At 40.7% G+C, this 13,679-nt stretch overlaps 1 protein-coding gene across 1 annotated transcript; it reads right to left on the reverse strand.

Moving 5' to 3' along the window:
* Positions 1–5,072: 5,072 nt before the first annotated feature.
* On the reverse strand, positions 5,073–12,525 carry ftr83 (finTRIM family, member 83). The gene is made up of 7 exons (XM_033643993.2): positions 11,851–12,525; positions 11,350–11,445; positions 10,939–11,172; positions 10,272–10,431; positions 10,089–10,145; positions 8,384–8,452; positions 5,073–5,940 (listed from the first exon to the last, which is right to left on the reverse strand). The coding sequence occupies exons 1-7, from the start codon at positions 12,424–12,426 to the stop codon at positions 5,417–5,419; spliced, it is 1,716 nt and encodes a 571-aa protein (XP_033499884.1). The 5' UTR covers positions 12,427–12,525; the 3' UTR covers positions 5,073–5,416.
* Between the last annotated feature and the right edge of the window lie 1,154 nt (positions 12,526–13,679).

The raw sequence follows: 13,679 nt of genomic DNA on the forward strand, positions 1-13,679 counted from the left end.
TGGACCAAACCACAAGAAACTGCTGCTAAATGAGGATCAGCCATCTGTGAACTCAGGAGACTCTCAGTCACACCTCAGCTACTCCTGTACAAGTCTTCTCTCAAACCTCTCAGACCTCCACGAAGCCAAAACACTGCTCTTTACAGACAAAGCATTAATTATAACACACAACAAGTTCTCTGTTTCATACTGTCTCACAACCAGTATGTGTAGATTTCAAAGGGGACACAGAGGACACACACACACACACACACACACCCCTCCCCACCCAGTAAAAACATGAAAGTAGCACAAACGACTTTTATTTTTACAAAATTTAAGACTTACTACACCACAAATTGATGCAGAAAAGTCACAAGTTGGTGCATAAAAAGGAAGGAAGGAAATAAAGGAAGTAGCAGGGTTGACCTCTAGCTCACCTGGTGCGCGCCCCAGGAAGGCTTATGCCTCTGTCTTCGGCTGTACTATGAATAATCCAGTGATAACACCCAAAAAGTAATCTTATTACAGTACGTAACGTGCTGACACCCAACCACAATTCCTTTCAGAAAACTGATCTAAGTAACTTAACTTTACTGAACTGACTTTACGTTTAGCACATGACATGACAATTCCCAACCATGATTCTTTTCCAAAACATAACCTACGTAACTTTCATTTTTTAAACTCTGCCTACATAACTTCATGCTGAGTACGTAACATGATGACTTCCAACCATGATTCTTTTCCAAAACCTAACCTATATAACTTTACTCACTGAAACCTAACCTACTTAACCTTACTTTGAGTACGTAACATGACAACTCCCAACCAAGATTCTTTTCCAAAACCTAACCCACATAATTTTGCTTTCTTAAACCCAGCTTACGTAACCTTACACTAATTACATGACATGACAACGCCCAACCATGATTCTTTCAAACAAACCTACATAACTTTACTTATCTAAATCACATCTATGTAACTTTACATTCCTTAACCTTACCTACGTAACTTATCTAAACCTAATCTACTTAACTTTACATTGAGTACGTAACATGACCAACAACAATTCTTTTCCAAAACCTAACCAATGTAATTTTACATTAAGTACATAACGTGCCGATGCCCAACCGCGATTCTTTTCAGAAAACTGATCTAAGTAACTTAACTTTTCTAAACTCAAGCTATGTAACTGAACTCATCTAAATCTAACCTACTTAACTTTATGTTAAGTACATGACATGACAACTCCCGAGCACGATTCTTTTCCAGACCCTAATCTACGTGACTTTACCTTAAGTACATAACGTGACCACGCTGAACTGTGATTCTTTTCCAAAACCTAACCTACATGACTTTACTTATCTAAACCTAACCTACTTATCTTTACGTTGAGTACATAACATGATGACTCCCAACCACAATTCTTTTCAAAAGCCTAACCTACGTAACTTTACGCTAAGTACATAACAGGACGATGACCAACCATGATTCTTTTCCACAAACCAACCTACATAACTTTATTTATCTAAACCTCATCTACATAACTTTAAATTTCTTAACTATACCCATGTAACTTTACTTATCTAAATCTAACCAACTTAACTTTACGTTGAGTACGCAACATGACGACTCCCAACCAAGATTCTTTTCCAAAACCTAACCTACATAATTTTACTTTCTTAAACACAACCTACGTAACTTTACTTATCAAACCTCATCTATGTAACTTTTAAATTCCTTATCTATACCTACGTAACTTTACTTCTCTAAATCTTACCTATGCAACTTTACTTATCTAAACCTAACCTACTTTACTTTACATTGAGTACATAACATGACAACTCCCAACCAAGATTCTTTTCCAAAACCTAACCTACATAATTTTACTTTCTTAAACCTAACCTACATAACTTTACACTAATTACATAACATGACAACGTCCAACTATGATTCTTTTCCACAACGAAACCTACATAACTTTACTTATCTAAATCACATCTACATAACTTTACATTCCTTAACCTAACCAGCATCACTTATCTAAACCTAACCTACTTAACTTTTCGTTGAATACATAACATGACAACTCCCAACCACAATTCTTTTCCAAAACCTAACCTATGCAACTTTACTTTCGTAAACCTAATTAGGTACATAACATGGCAACGCCCAATATTTATTTATTTTCCTAAATCTAACTCACGTAAATTTACGTTAAGTACATAATGTGACAAAACCCAACCAAGATTATTTTCCTAAACCTAACCTGACCAGTAGGGTTACTAATTCATAGGGAGATAATTCATTTAACGTTGTATGAACCATTGTATGATGTTGTTGTATGAGGATATGTTGCCAAACCTACATCCTTGAACTGATGCATTTCATTTTGCTTTTTTTTTTTAATGCTGGTGATGTTGGTAACACATTTTTATTAGCTGTGTCCATCGGTCGGTTGGTTTTTCCAACCCTTTGGCGGCCACAGTTTTTGACCTTGGAGGCTGAATAAGGCATGACGGTCAAGTGTGTGTGTTTGTGTATTTGTGTTCATGCCAACTGCTTAAAAGGTGCATAACTTCCACTTAGAGTCACAGACTTGCACAAGATTTTGTTTCAAGATAGGTAATGAGCCAAAGAACAGCTGATTAACTGTTTGTGCCAATTGGTAAACATAGGGCAGTGAAGAGCAGTCATAACTCATAGAGGGTCATCATTGTACAAGTTTTTGCAAGGCTGTGTGTATGAATGCATTAAAGGGAAATTTCGGTTTATTTCAACCTGTCTCCTATCGTCCTAAATTTGTTTCAAGTGACTAGTGACATAAAAATAATAGTTAGCATGTTAGCCGTTAGCCTAGATACAGCAGCGTCAGACCTGTTAAAACGTAAGTGAACAGGCAACCTTCAAGTGCAAAGTTAGTCCACTAAACAGGCTTTTTTTCCACAAAGACTGCCTCATATCGTTAGGATAAATGTCAAAGAACATATAGAAAACGACATGTAAACGTGTTGTCTTACCTTACCGGTGTGGTGCCATGTTTGTTTACCATCTAGCTCTGCTTTCCAAAGCGCGGTCGAAATATCGCGAGAACAAGCAGCAATCTCATACTGTGCCTGAAATCTCACGAGAACAAGCAGCAACAGCTGGAAGGCAGAACCGGACAGTAGCCTGAAAAGTTCATTCATTTATTTTGTGAAAGATTTATAGAATAATGGCTGACTTTTTGTCAAACTTCAACTTTGTGGAGGAGGAATTTAATTTTGCAGAGTTTGATGGCCGCCCTTATTTATTTGAGCCAGAATACACTGACGAAGAGCTTTGTGAAACTGAAGAACGGAGAAGGAGAGAGAAAGAGAGGTGCAACAGGTAGAGGATGAGAGGGGAGGAATGGCTGTTGCAAGGGTGCATAGTTCTGGAGATTGGAAAGCAGTTTTCTATATGTTCTCTGACATTTATCCTAACGATATGAGGCAGTCTTTGTGGAAAAAAAAGCTTGTTTAGTGGACTAACTTTGCACTTGAAATATGCCCGCTCACTTACGTTTTAACAGGTCTGACGCTACTATGCGCCCCGGCTGTATCTAGGCTAACGGCTAACATGCTAACTATTATTTTTATGTCACTAGTCACTTGAAACAAATTTGGGACGATAGGAGACAGGTTGATATAAACCAAAATTTCCCTTTAACGCGTGGATGCATGCACGTATGCTGTTGCAGCTATTGCTAATTCTCGCTAATTCTCTCTGTTAATATTCTTATGGTATCGTAGATGTGATATTTTTTTTTTTTTTTTTAACTCAAACACTGGAGGATAGTCTTGAATCAGATTAGATAAAGTTTGAATAAAGGAATGAGTAATTTTCTTCAGTCCATAGGAATATTTTGCCTTTGAGCTTGTCGATTCCTGTTATCAGTGCTGGCATTTTTCTCTGACAGTTGGGCATTACAAAGCAATTAGATCAAGCTCATGCATCTACGCTAATGAAAACTTGCAACAAGGAGTCATGACGTAGAGGAAGAAAAACTGCCATAGTTTGCTCTGTGTCCTGATGCCTGTAGACTTTTTAGGAAGACTGGACTGATTTGTATCTGTAGAATAATTTCAGCTGCCTACTCTTCACTCTAGTCAGTTTATTAATAACAGGATTGTGTTTTCTGTGTTTTTGAGTTTCGATTTATTGTGTTTTTCCCCTCCTGTGTTCCTGTGCTGCCTTTTCCTCATTTGCCCATCTACGCACCTGCCCTGCATCAGCCTCATTAGTCTGTCCCCTTTCCAGAGCTTCTCCCAGCCAATCAGCTCCCTGCCTGCTCTCCTACTTATCACTTTATTCCCCTCACCTGAGCTTCTCCGCCCTTTTCCACCTGCACTTCATCCCCTCATCAGACTAGTTCATATTTAAGTCTTGATTTTCAGTTCAGTCTTTGTTTGATCCCTTGTTTTGTCGTGTGGGCTTCAGTTTTGCTTTTTTTCTACTCTAATCTTAACCAAAATGTGATTTATTGATAATGATAATTTAAAGTGAGGGTGGAAATACCATGAAATGTCTTTCATCATGGGCTGAAAATCCAGAAATGTAATGCATTTAAAGACTCTACGCAGAAGAGTCACTGCTTCCCAATGAGCAGCATGTCCGTTACAGAAAGTAAATATCCTGTCATAATAACAAAAACACTATGCAAGCAAGCTGAACAGGGTTTGAACAATGAATGTTCTACATATATTATTTAATTTCATCCATTTTAGATAATGACAGACTGTTGCTACAGCTAGCTCTCAGGCTACAGCCAGCTTAACTCGCCACATCAGCATAGGTGTGGACTCCAGCCAGAGTGGAAGCACTGACAAATAATGCAACGGGACAAAGAATCTCACATGTGCATGCACATCTCATTTGCTTCTTGACAATTATGATAATTCCTTGAAGGGTCATTGTAACTAATAATATTAATAATTGTAATAATGATAATGTAATATTGTATACGGTGATATTTTCTGAGACTGTTATCTTACAAAGAAAATTTCACAACGTTGTGACCCCAGTGATAATAGAGGTGAGATGTAAAAAATGCAACAAGGATATTACAGTTTGCCCTTTTTATAAAATGTTTATTGATAAAAATAAGTGTATCATAATCAGTATAAATGATCACATGACATATTTCAATCAAGTAGAGCCTTCCTTATTTGTAATTATAAGTTAAATGCATTTACTTCGTACACCTGATCTGACAGTTCACACATGTTGATTTGCAGAACATTCACAGTTGTCAAGAACAGCTCCCCTGATCCTCAACACATTGTGTATATAGTCTAAAAAATTCACTATTGCAAAGTAATTACGACATATAATCAAAGAATAGTAATGTTTTTGTTCTGTAAATTTATACCAAAACTAAATCACAGTTGTACATTGATCATTGGAAGTGTAATCACTGAATGAGCGCAATGGCTGATTCGTACCAAACCCAGAAGCCTGGATAGACCGCCTCGCTGAAGGAGGCCTTGAAGCGGTGGATGAGAGTCATGGTTTCCCCTACGGAGTAGAAAGAGAGCGTACCCCCAACGTGGTCTAGGAACACCCCGATACGTGATGAGTAGGGTGCGTTGATCTCTATCTGGTCTTTGCTGTGGCGGGCAGAGTAGCTGGAATCAGAGCAGAAGAGGCTCCAGGACTTGCGGTTGTAGCCGATGCGGCAGCTGTCTCCGTAGCCCGTCCTCTTGATGCCTTTGTAGGTGACTCCAATGGCAGCCCCCTCCCCACTCCAGTCAACCTCCCAGTAGTAAGCTCCTCCAGCGAGAGCCTCTTTACACAGGACCTGGGGCAGGGAGTCGAACCTGGCAGGGTGGTCAGGGTAGGACTGGGGGTCTCTCTTAAGGACAGCTTTCCTATTTCCTCGGGACAAGTAGAGCTGTCGGTAGGCTGTGTTTGAATCCAGGGTGAGGTCACAAGCATCTAGGAAGACAAATTGAACATTTACCTCACAAAAGAAAGCAGTTAACTTGAATTGTTTGTAAATGTAAATGAGGAAGGTTGTCAAAGCCTTGAAGCACCCCTCACCATTGCACCATTAGCTGCAAGTAATTTGGATTATTAGTTCTGTTAGACTTTAACAGACTGCTGCAAAAGGAAAAATGAGAGACCCTCTGGCTGCACACAGAAATCAGAACAATAACTGGGGTTGGACGTCACCTGCCTGCTGTTTATCTCCACCTCTGCTGGTCACAGTTGGTGGGACACGCGGTGGCGTCTCTTAGATCTGCCCGGCCTATTATCTTCCGGCCTATTATCTGGAATGCCAGAGGTATCAACACTGTTTGTGAGTCTGACCACAAACAAATTCCATCTAACAAAGTGCATCTTTAAAACTGACGTTGGTAACGCTCATAAAAAAGACTTTATGTCATACTTGTTATAACTGTCACTACATCCACACAGTAGTACGCAAAACAAACAAACGTTCCCCTCCTCGTAGTGCTCCTAATAGCATTTGCTAGAAACAAATGCGGCTAATGGAAAGCAACCAATCAGAGCAGAAAAGTCTCTAACACAGCTGTCAATCACTGCTCAAGATCTGTGGTCAAACTGTCAAACTAGGCAGCGCTGATCAAATATAAATAGAGATCCTTTTACTGCATTGTCTTTGTGTGATATCAGACAGAACTGTCAGCTCGTCGCACTCCATTTCCATCTTCAGCTTGACTTTGCTTCCACTCTAACCGATTTCCATTTGATTTTCCAGAACCAGTCACTACAGACCAACCTATCCACTGATTCTAACGTCCTTTTAAGTCCAAGCTGCTACGTAGTCATGCCAACTTAGCTGTTTTGCAGGGGTTTTAAGAGAGGAGCGGATTAAATTAAAAACAAACTATGATGTCGTGCAAGACGTGAGAATTTAGAGCAGCGATAGCAGCATCTATCTTGTCAGTCATCATTGTTGTTATTACTCCCCATTGGTTGCGGCAAACTGCTTGACAACAGTTTAACAATAGCATTAAGCCTGATTTATGGTAGGGCGCTTGACGCTTTTGATTAGTGTTGATCAATAGAATTTATAAAACAGTGTAACATTTTCAGTGTATGCTTTGACGAAAGGTTTCAGTCATCTCCATGGTAACCAGAAACCCCTTGCATTTTTTTACACAGGGGGTCTCTGCGTCCGAGTCTCTGTGTTGCATTTAATGAAGTGTAATCTGCGCAGACAGCTGTTTTTTAATTTATTAACTGTATATTTATTGATCAGCTCCCAATCTGTCTGTGAGTGGCAGATTCCCCTCACTCACTACTGTGGGTGGGGAAATCAATGAATCAATAAATATAAACACTGTTGATTTCTTTTCCATAGAGCTGACGTGAAAAATATTTTTGGTTCAGTAAACGTCTGCTGTCAGTCAGCCTGGCGAAGGCAGTTCGGTCAGCAGCAGCTGCTTCTGTTCACAGAAACGCCAATTGCAGGTCAGTGTGGACTGAAAAGAATTATCTCCATGGCGATGATATTAACACTCCCAATCACATGCACACATTGGTTGTATTGGTTGTATTTCTGTTTCATGTCATGATGCCAGACAAAATCAGTCACCTCAAACCCAGTGGAGTAGGTGGATTCAAAGGTCTGGATCAAGCATTGCCTATTTCTCGCATCAAATGTTTTGAGAAACATATTTTAGTGGACTGTTTACTGTAAAGTGAGAAAATTTGCTTTGGCCGGTAAACGATGCTTCATTTTGGCTTGACATGATTGACAGCTGCATTTGAGACTCCTTCGCTCTAATTGGTTGTTTTCATTCACATGAAGTGGATTCTTGCAATGAGGAGGAACATGAACTTTTCACAGACCATCTGTCTAATGTCCTACTGTCAGGATATAGTGACAGCTTAGCAAATATGACAAAAAGTTAATTTTTATAAAAGTTACCAACTACAATTTTAACTGTAACAGCAAGGTGAGACCCACAACCTTTTAACCCCTTAAAGACGATAAAGTTTGTTTTAGTCAACTATTAGTTATAACTGGCAATGTGCTCAAAGATCAGCATTCTTATAATATTACAAATAATAGCATGATTACTTATTACTTTTGTTTCTAATTTGACTGGTTAGTGAACATCATCTTGTTTTGCCCTCAGTTGAAACAAGAAGGGAGCTCTTGAACTGCAAACTTAATCGAAATCACACAGCTGCGTAAGTGCCAGCTAATATATTTGTAATGAGTCAGTCCCAGCCTCTGTCAACACTGCAGAACATACAGTAGTTACTAGAACCAGATTTTGTGGTCAGCCACAGGGTCTGACAGAGAACCTCATCAGCAGCTAATTTGCCTCATGCACTGAACAGAGCGGGGAGAGCAGCGATCTGTGTCGCAGCAGAAAACAGTATGAGTGGAGCTGAGACTCACATTTCAGGAATTCGTCCCTGTACTGAGGCTCCTGGATTGGAAGAGACTTGTACACTGGGGCTTCTTCATCTGTGAAAGCAAATATGTATATGGTATTAGAAAATAGTGATAGTGGCATAATGGATTATAAAGATTTGTGTTTTTATTTGACTGATCTGAACAGCAACATTGTATTTCAAAGGAGTGTGTTTATTTACTGCCGGTGGTTTGACGTTGTAATCAAAGTAAAAATTTAACCATGTGGTAACTGAGTGACCTCAGGCTGCCCTCTTATGAATAACATCAAACAGGACTACACAAAGCAAGCCCTATTGAAGTGAAGGGAAATTGTAAATCTGTCCCTAGTTCAGTGATGCTTAAAGGGACAGTTCACCCTAAAATCCAAAACACATATTTTTCTTCTTGCATGCAGTGCTATTTATTGATCTAGATCGCTTTGGTGTGAGTTGCCGAGTGTTGGAGATTTTGATCGTAGAGATGTCTGCCATCTCTCAAATATGATGGAACTAGATTGCACTTGGCTTGCGGCGCTCAAAGCACCAAAAAATACATTTGCAAAAATCAACAGCAATGTCTCTTTCCAGAAATCATGACCTGGTTACCCAAGACAATCCATAGACCTTGATGTGAGCAGTTTATTGTGAGGTGCAATAAGGGGTGCAGTGTTTTTTCAGCTTCATGCTTCGGTTGCATCTTGTTGCTATGATACTGAGTATCCACAGAAGTAAAAATGTTGACACAACATAGAGTAGTTGCTCTGGATGAAGGGAAGGTTGAAGCATATAGGGCGAGAGGACGGACCCACCACTTTGTGTTGGTCCAGTATTTATTTCTCCTTTGTTTTTGTTGTTGTTCGATGTGACGGTTGGTCTTTGTGGAATTTGTCCCACCCCTCCTCTGCTGTGATTGGACAGCTGAGTAAAAAGTGACAGTGACGAGCAGCTGCAGCATTTTACCCAAAGCTAAATATTTTTCTACTCTCGGTGACCAGAAAAAAAGGCATACATACAGCGCTCAGAGCAGAATAGAGGCTTAACGGCTCATCGTGCTGCTGGTGTTTATAGCATAGGTCGCTACCATGAAAACATGAATATAGCAGTTGTTGCAGTTGCTTGCCATGCTCAGCAGTTAGCTTGTCAATAGCAGCAGTATTGAAATATTGCAGTTATTGTGACAGCCCTAGTTTTGTATAGGATCCATTTTCATTCTACCGAACTACACTCACCAACTGCATCAGTGCCCAGAAGGAAGGGTGCATCTACTGCTAGCTTACCTAGCACCACTGAGCTAGCTAACATTACAGCTCAGCCGAGGAGGACGCCATAAATGTTTACATCTCACAGTGTCACAATTGCGAGCCTCTCAGCCATGAGTAGATGCACACTTCCTTCTGCACTGTGATATGGTTGGAGAGTGTAGTTCAGTAGAAAGAAAATAGTTCCTGCATGAAACTGCTCACAACAAGGTCTGTGGATTATCTTAAGTAACAGGGTCATGATTTCTAGGAGGAGACATTGCTGTTGAGTTTTCCAAATGTATTTCTTCGCACTTTAAGCAGCACAAGTCGAGTGTCATCTGGTTCTTTTATATTTGAGAGAAGGCAGACGTCGCTACAGCCGATATCTCCAATAGTTATTACCACATTACTTTGCTGTCCACATAAAATCAACAACAGGCAAATTATTTTCTTAAATGAATGACTCACTTTTTATTGACCGTCTCTTTTTGGATTCATCCAGTTGACAGAAGGTCATTTTGTTTACTGCAAAAAAAAAAAAAAAAATTAACTTGGCAACAGTGGAGTTATGTTCATAGTGAAACCAGAGAATTGAATATATATCCAAATATTTAAATTCACTTTTACATTTTTCTGTGTTTTTGAACTCACCTGCTTTGGCTACCTTCACCAGTTCGTCATTGCCGAATTCATTCAGGTGCTGTTTCATCTCAGAGACGGCCTTAGTGACTGGGCCGAAGGTGAAGTAGGGGTTGACGCTGACTGTAGGCAGCTCCTCGGCCTCCGTCTGGGCTATCAGCATGTGGTAGCTCTGATAAGGAGAACAAACAGAAACGCAGTCGTGATAAAGTACTCCTCAAATTAATGCTCTGTTCTTTTGTTCCATTTTGTACCTTGAACTACATTTCAGCGTCTTGCACGTACATTTGCACTTAGTAGTTACAGTGGCTGATAAACATTGAGACCTGATATGCACAGTGAGTGTTGGATACAGGATGTTTTAATGTTATTCCCTAGATAGAGTTAAATCAAGTGTTTGATGCTCAAAATTTCCTGTGGGAGAACCCTGAACTCCCCATTTTATATGTGTCTCACCCCAATGTTGAGACAAAACCTACACCCCTGATTAGAGGTGATGTTTAGTAACATAAGTTTGTCTGTCTGCTTGGTTTGTGATTGACTGGTGACCTGTCCAGGAAAAAAGCTTGCCTCTCCACTGGTGCATGATAAGATACACTCTCGGAAATTGGTGGATATTGTGCCAAAATCATACTGTAAGGGTGGTACTGAATCTATCTCGTGACTCTGGAGTGGCTACCTGGATGAAGTGGATGTGGTCCTCGGTGCGGGACAGCTGGGTGATCTCATTGTCTCTCCTCTTCAAATCCGCGATCTCATGGCTCAGACGCTCCATGTGGCCCTCTGCGTTGTTGAGTGCTGATCTCTTGTTGGAGGAGATGAGCTTGGCCATCTCTTGCTGCATCCTCTCAATGGAGCGCAGCATGTCGGCAAACATCTTCTCGCATTCCTGCAGCGCCGTGTGGGCTGAGTTCTGCACCGGAAACAAGGATGCATAAATCAACAGGGTGTCACACTGGTTTCGCGAGAGACAGGCTGTCATCACTTTTACACAGAGGAATGTTGTCTGTGTTGGGAGCTAATTCAACTTTCCATTCATACTTCAGTGGTTCGTCTGGTTTTATCTGTGATGGATGATGGTGGCACAAACCTTAAGTGAGTCCACAGCTTGTTTTAGTTGCTCCATCTGCTTGAGGCGGTCATGAATCTTTTCCTGGATCTCAGCCTGGGTGGCGCCCAGCCGTTGCTATGGGTAAAACAATAGAAGTTGTTGTTGATGATGACAGTAGCTCCACAAATCAACAATTCAAAATGACAAACCATTCAATCAACAATACTTTAAGCTTAGACTCTATCATAACAGTTAGCAGCTTGACGTTGACAGTGGAAGCAACACATGCAGGTAGCAGTCTTATTTTCGTATGGGTGCGTCTCACAGAGTACTTCCTCTGCTGCTTTGTCATGCGTTACCTGCCACTGTGTCACTAGTGCAATAAACCCTGATAGTTACATGTGTCACCATTGAGTCACACATTTCATAACGTTTATGTGCATTAAATGATACTTGTCATGTTGGGCAAAGCATTTAAGAATTCCTAGTACACCTGTTGACAGTCAGAAATCCAGTGCTGTTACTTTAAGTAAAACATACCTGCTCCTCCGCCCTCTCCTGCTCGGCAGACACCATGTCGTGACCTTTGTGCTCTTTCACCGTACACAGCACACAGATACACATCTGGTCAGTGCGACAGAACAACTCCAGACCCTTCTGATGCTGGGGACAGATCTGTCTGTCCAGATGGCCGATTTCATCCACCAGCTTGTGCCTTTTAAAAGTGTTTGACTCATAATGGGGCTTGAGATGCTTTTCGCAGTAGGAGGCCAGACACATCAGGCAGGTCTTGACAGCTCTGTGTTTCTTTCCAATGCAGATATCACAGCCTACATCCTGGGGTCCTGCGAAGTTGTAGTCAGGGGACGGAGGTGGCGGTGGAAAGGATTCGGCGTTGCGTTGAAGGGTGGAGTGGCGGGAGCCTCCCAGGCGTCTCGGGGTGGGCCTCTTGTTGTAGGTGACCCTACACTGCGGGCACAGGTACGAACCCGTGTGGTCAGCATGGTCCCAGTAGGTTTTTAGACACACAGAGCAGAAGATGTGGCCACACGGGATGGACACAGGATCCCTGAGGTACTCCTTACACAGGTGGCAGTCGTCCCCGTCAGATGACATGGAGGCAATTTTAGTGCTGTTCCCTCTGATGCAGTGAAGATGCTGTTCAGGCAGTCAGTGACTCGTGTCAGCACAGTGGCAAAGTGATCCCACAGGTACTACTGGCGCAAGTTATATAGAGTAAACAGAGAGGGCGGCTCAACAGGTTAAGCCGAAACCAGTCAAACAAGGGCGGGGCAAGAAAAGGACACAATGAATGCTTCCATCAGTTACAGAATGTAATGAGAATGAATGAAATGTGTGATCATAGGATACAAGGTTTGGCCTTGAGTGTTGACAGAAGAAGGGATAGTTCCTCAATTTTTTTTAAATTATCATTATTTCCTGTAGACACCTTAAAAATAAAACACAATATAGGCCTTGAGGATTTTATACTTTTTGAGCTTTTAATAGATTCAAACAGAACATGACAAATGCTATTTGGAATAATATTAGTCATAATTGCATCCCATATATAAATGAGCAATAAAGTACATTAGGTATCTATGAAACTATGCAGTGTGAGGAAACCACAGGTTGAGCGTACTCTATTGCTGAGTGCCTCAAGACAGACCGTCCTCTTTGGGGATGTGACAATACCCACTTAAGTCATGGCACAAACTGATGTCATGCTAAATTTCCAACATTATAAATCATTTTTACTCTGTTATTCACTTCTACAGACTTTACTACTGCTCCTACTAGCTATATAGCACTACTGTCGCTGCTGTTTGACCTATGAGAGTCAGGCATGGATCTTTTTTGAACTGACAACAATCTTTAAATCTTTAATATACTTCACTTTGAAATTCTACTACTATGTCTTCTATTATCTACAGACTTCATTTAAGCTTTAAACAGGTAAAAAGTAATTGCACTTCTGCATACCTTCAGTTACAGAAACCATTCAAATGTCAAAGCATTATGCTCTTATAAGACATCTGCTTTCCATGTCTTTAAAATGCAAAGCAGCCTTTTCAGGTAATTTTCAACCTGTGACAGTGTTACACTGAAGCTTCCACCTTTTCTAGCAATGTTCTTCAGCTCTTAGTTTTTTTTGGTAATTCAGTTCAGCTTCCAATTCTGCCAGTTTTACATTGTAGCTTTGAGATTTTTTTTCCAGCAGTGTAGTCCATCCATTTGAGCATCTGTTAGGCAATTTGTTTCGTATTTCTGCATTTCAGCTGTCAGCATCCACACGCTTCATCAGAGTAACTCAATGCCACTAGTTGCGGCCAAAGGCTGCTAACAGCTAACATTAACTAGCTCTCCTC

Source organism: Epinephelus lanceolatus, chromosome 11 (assembly GCF_041903045.1).
Source record: "Epinephelus lanceolatus isolate andai-2023 chromosome 11, ASM4190304v1, whole genome shotgun sequence".
NCBI classification, from domain to species: domain Eukaryota; kingdom Metazoa; phylum Chordata; class Actinopteri; order Perciformes; family Serranidae; genus Epinephelus; species Epinephelus lanceolatus.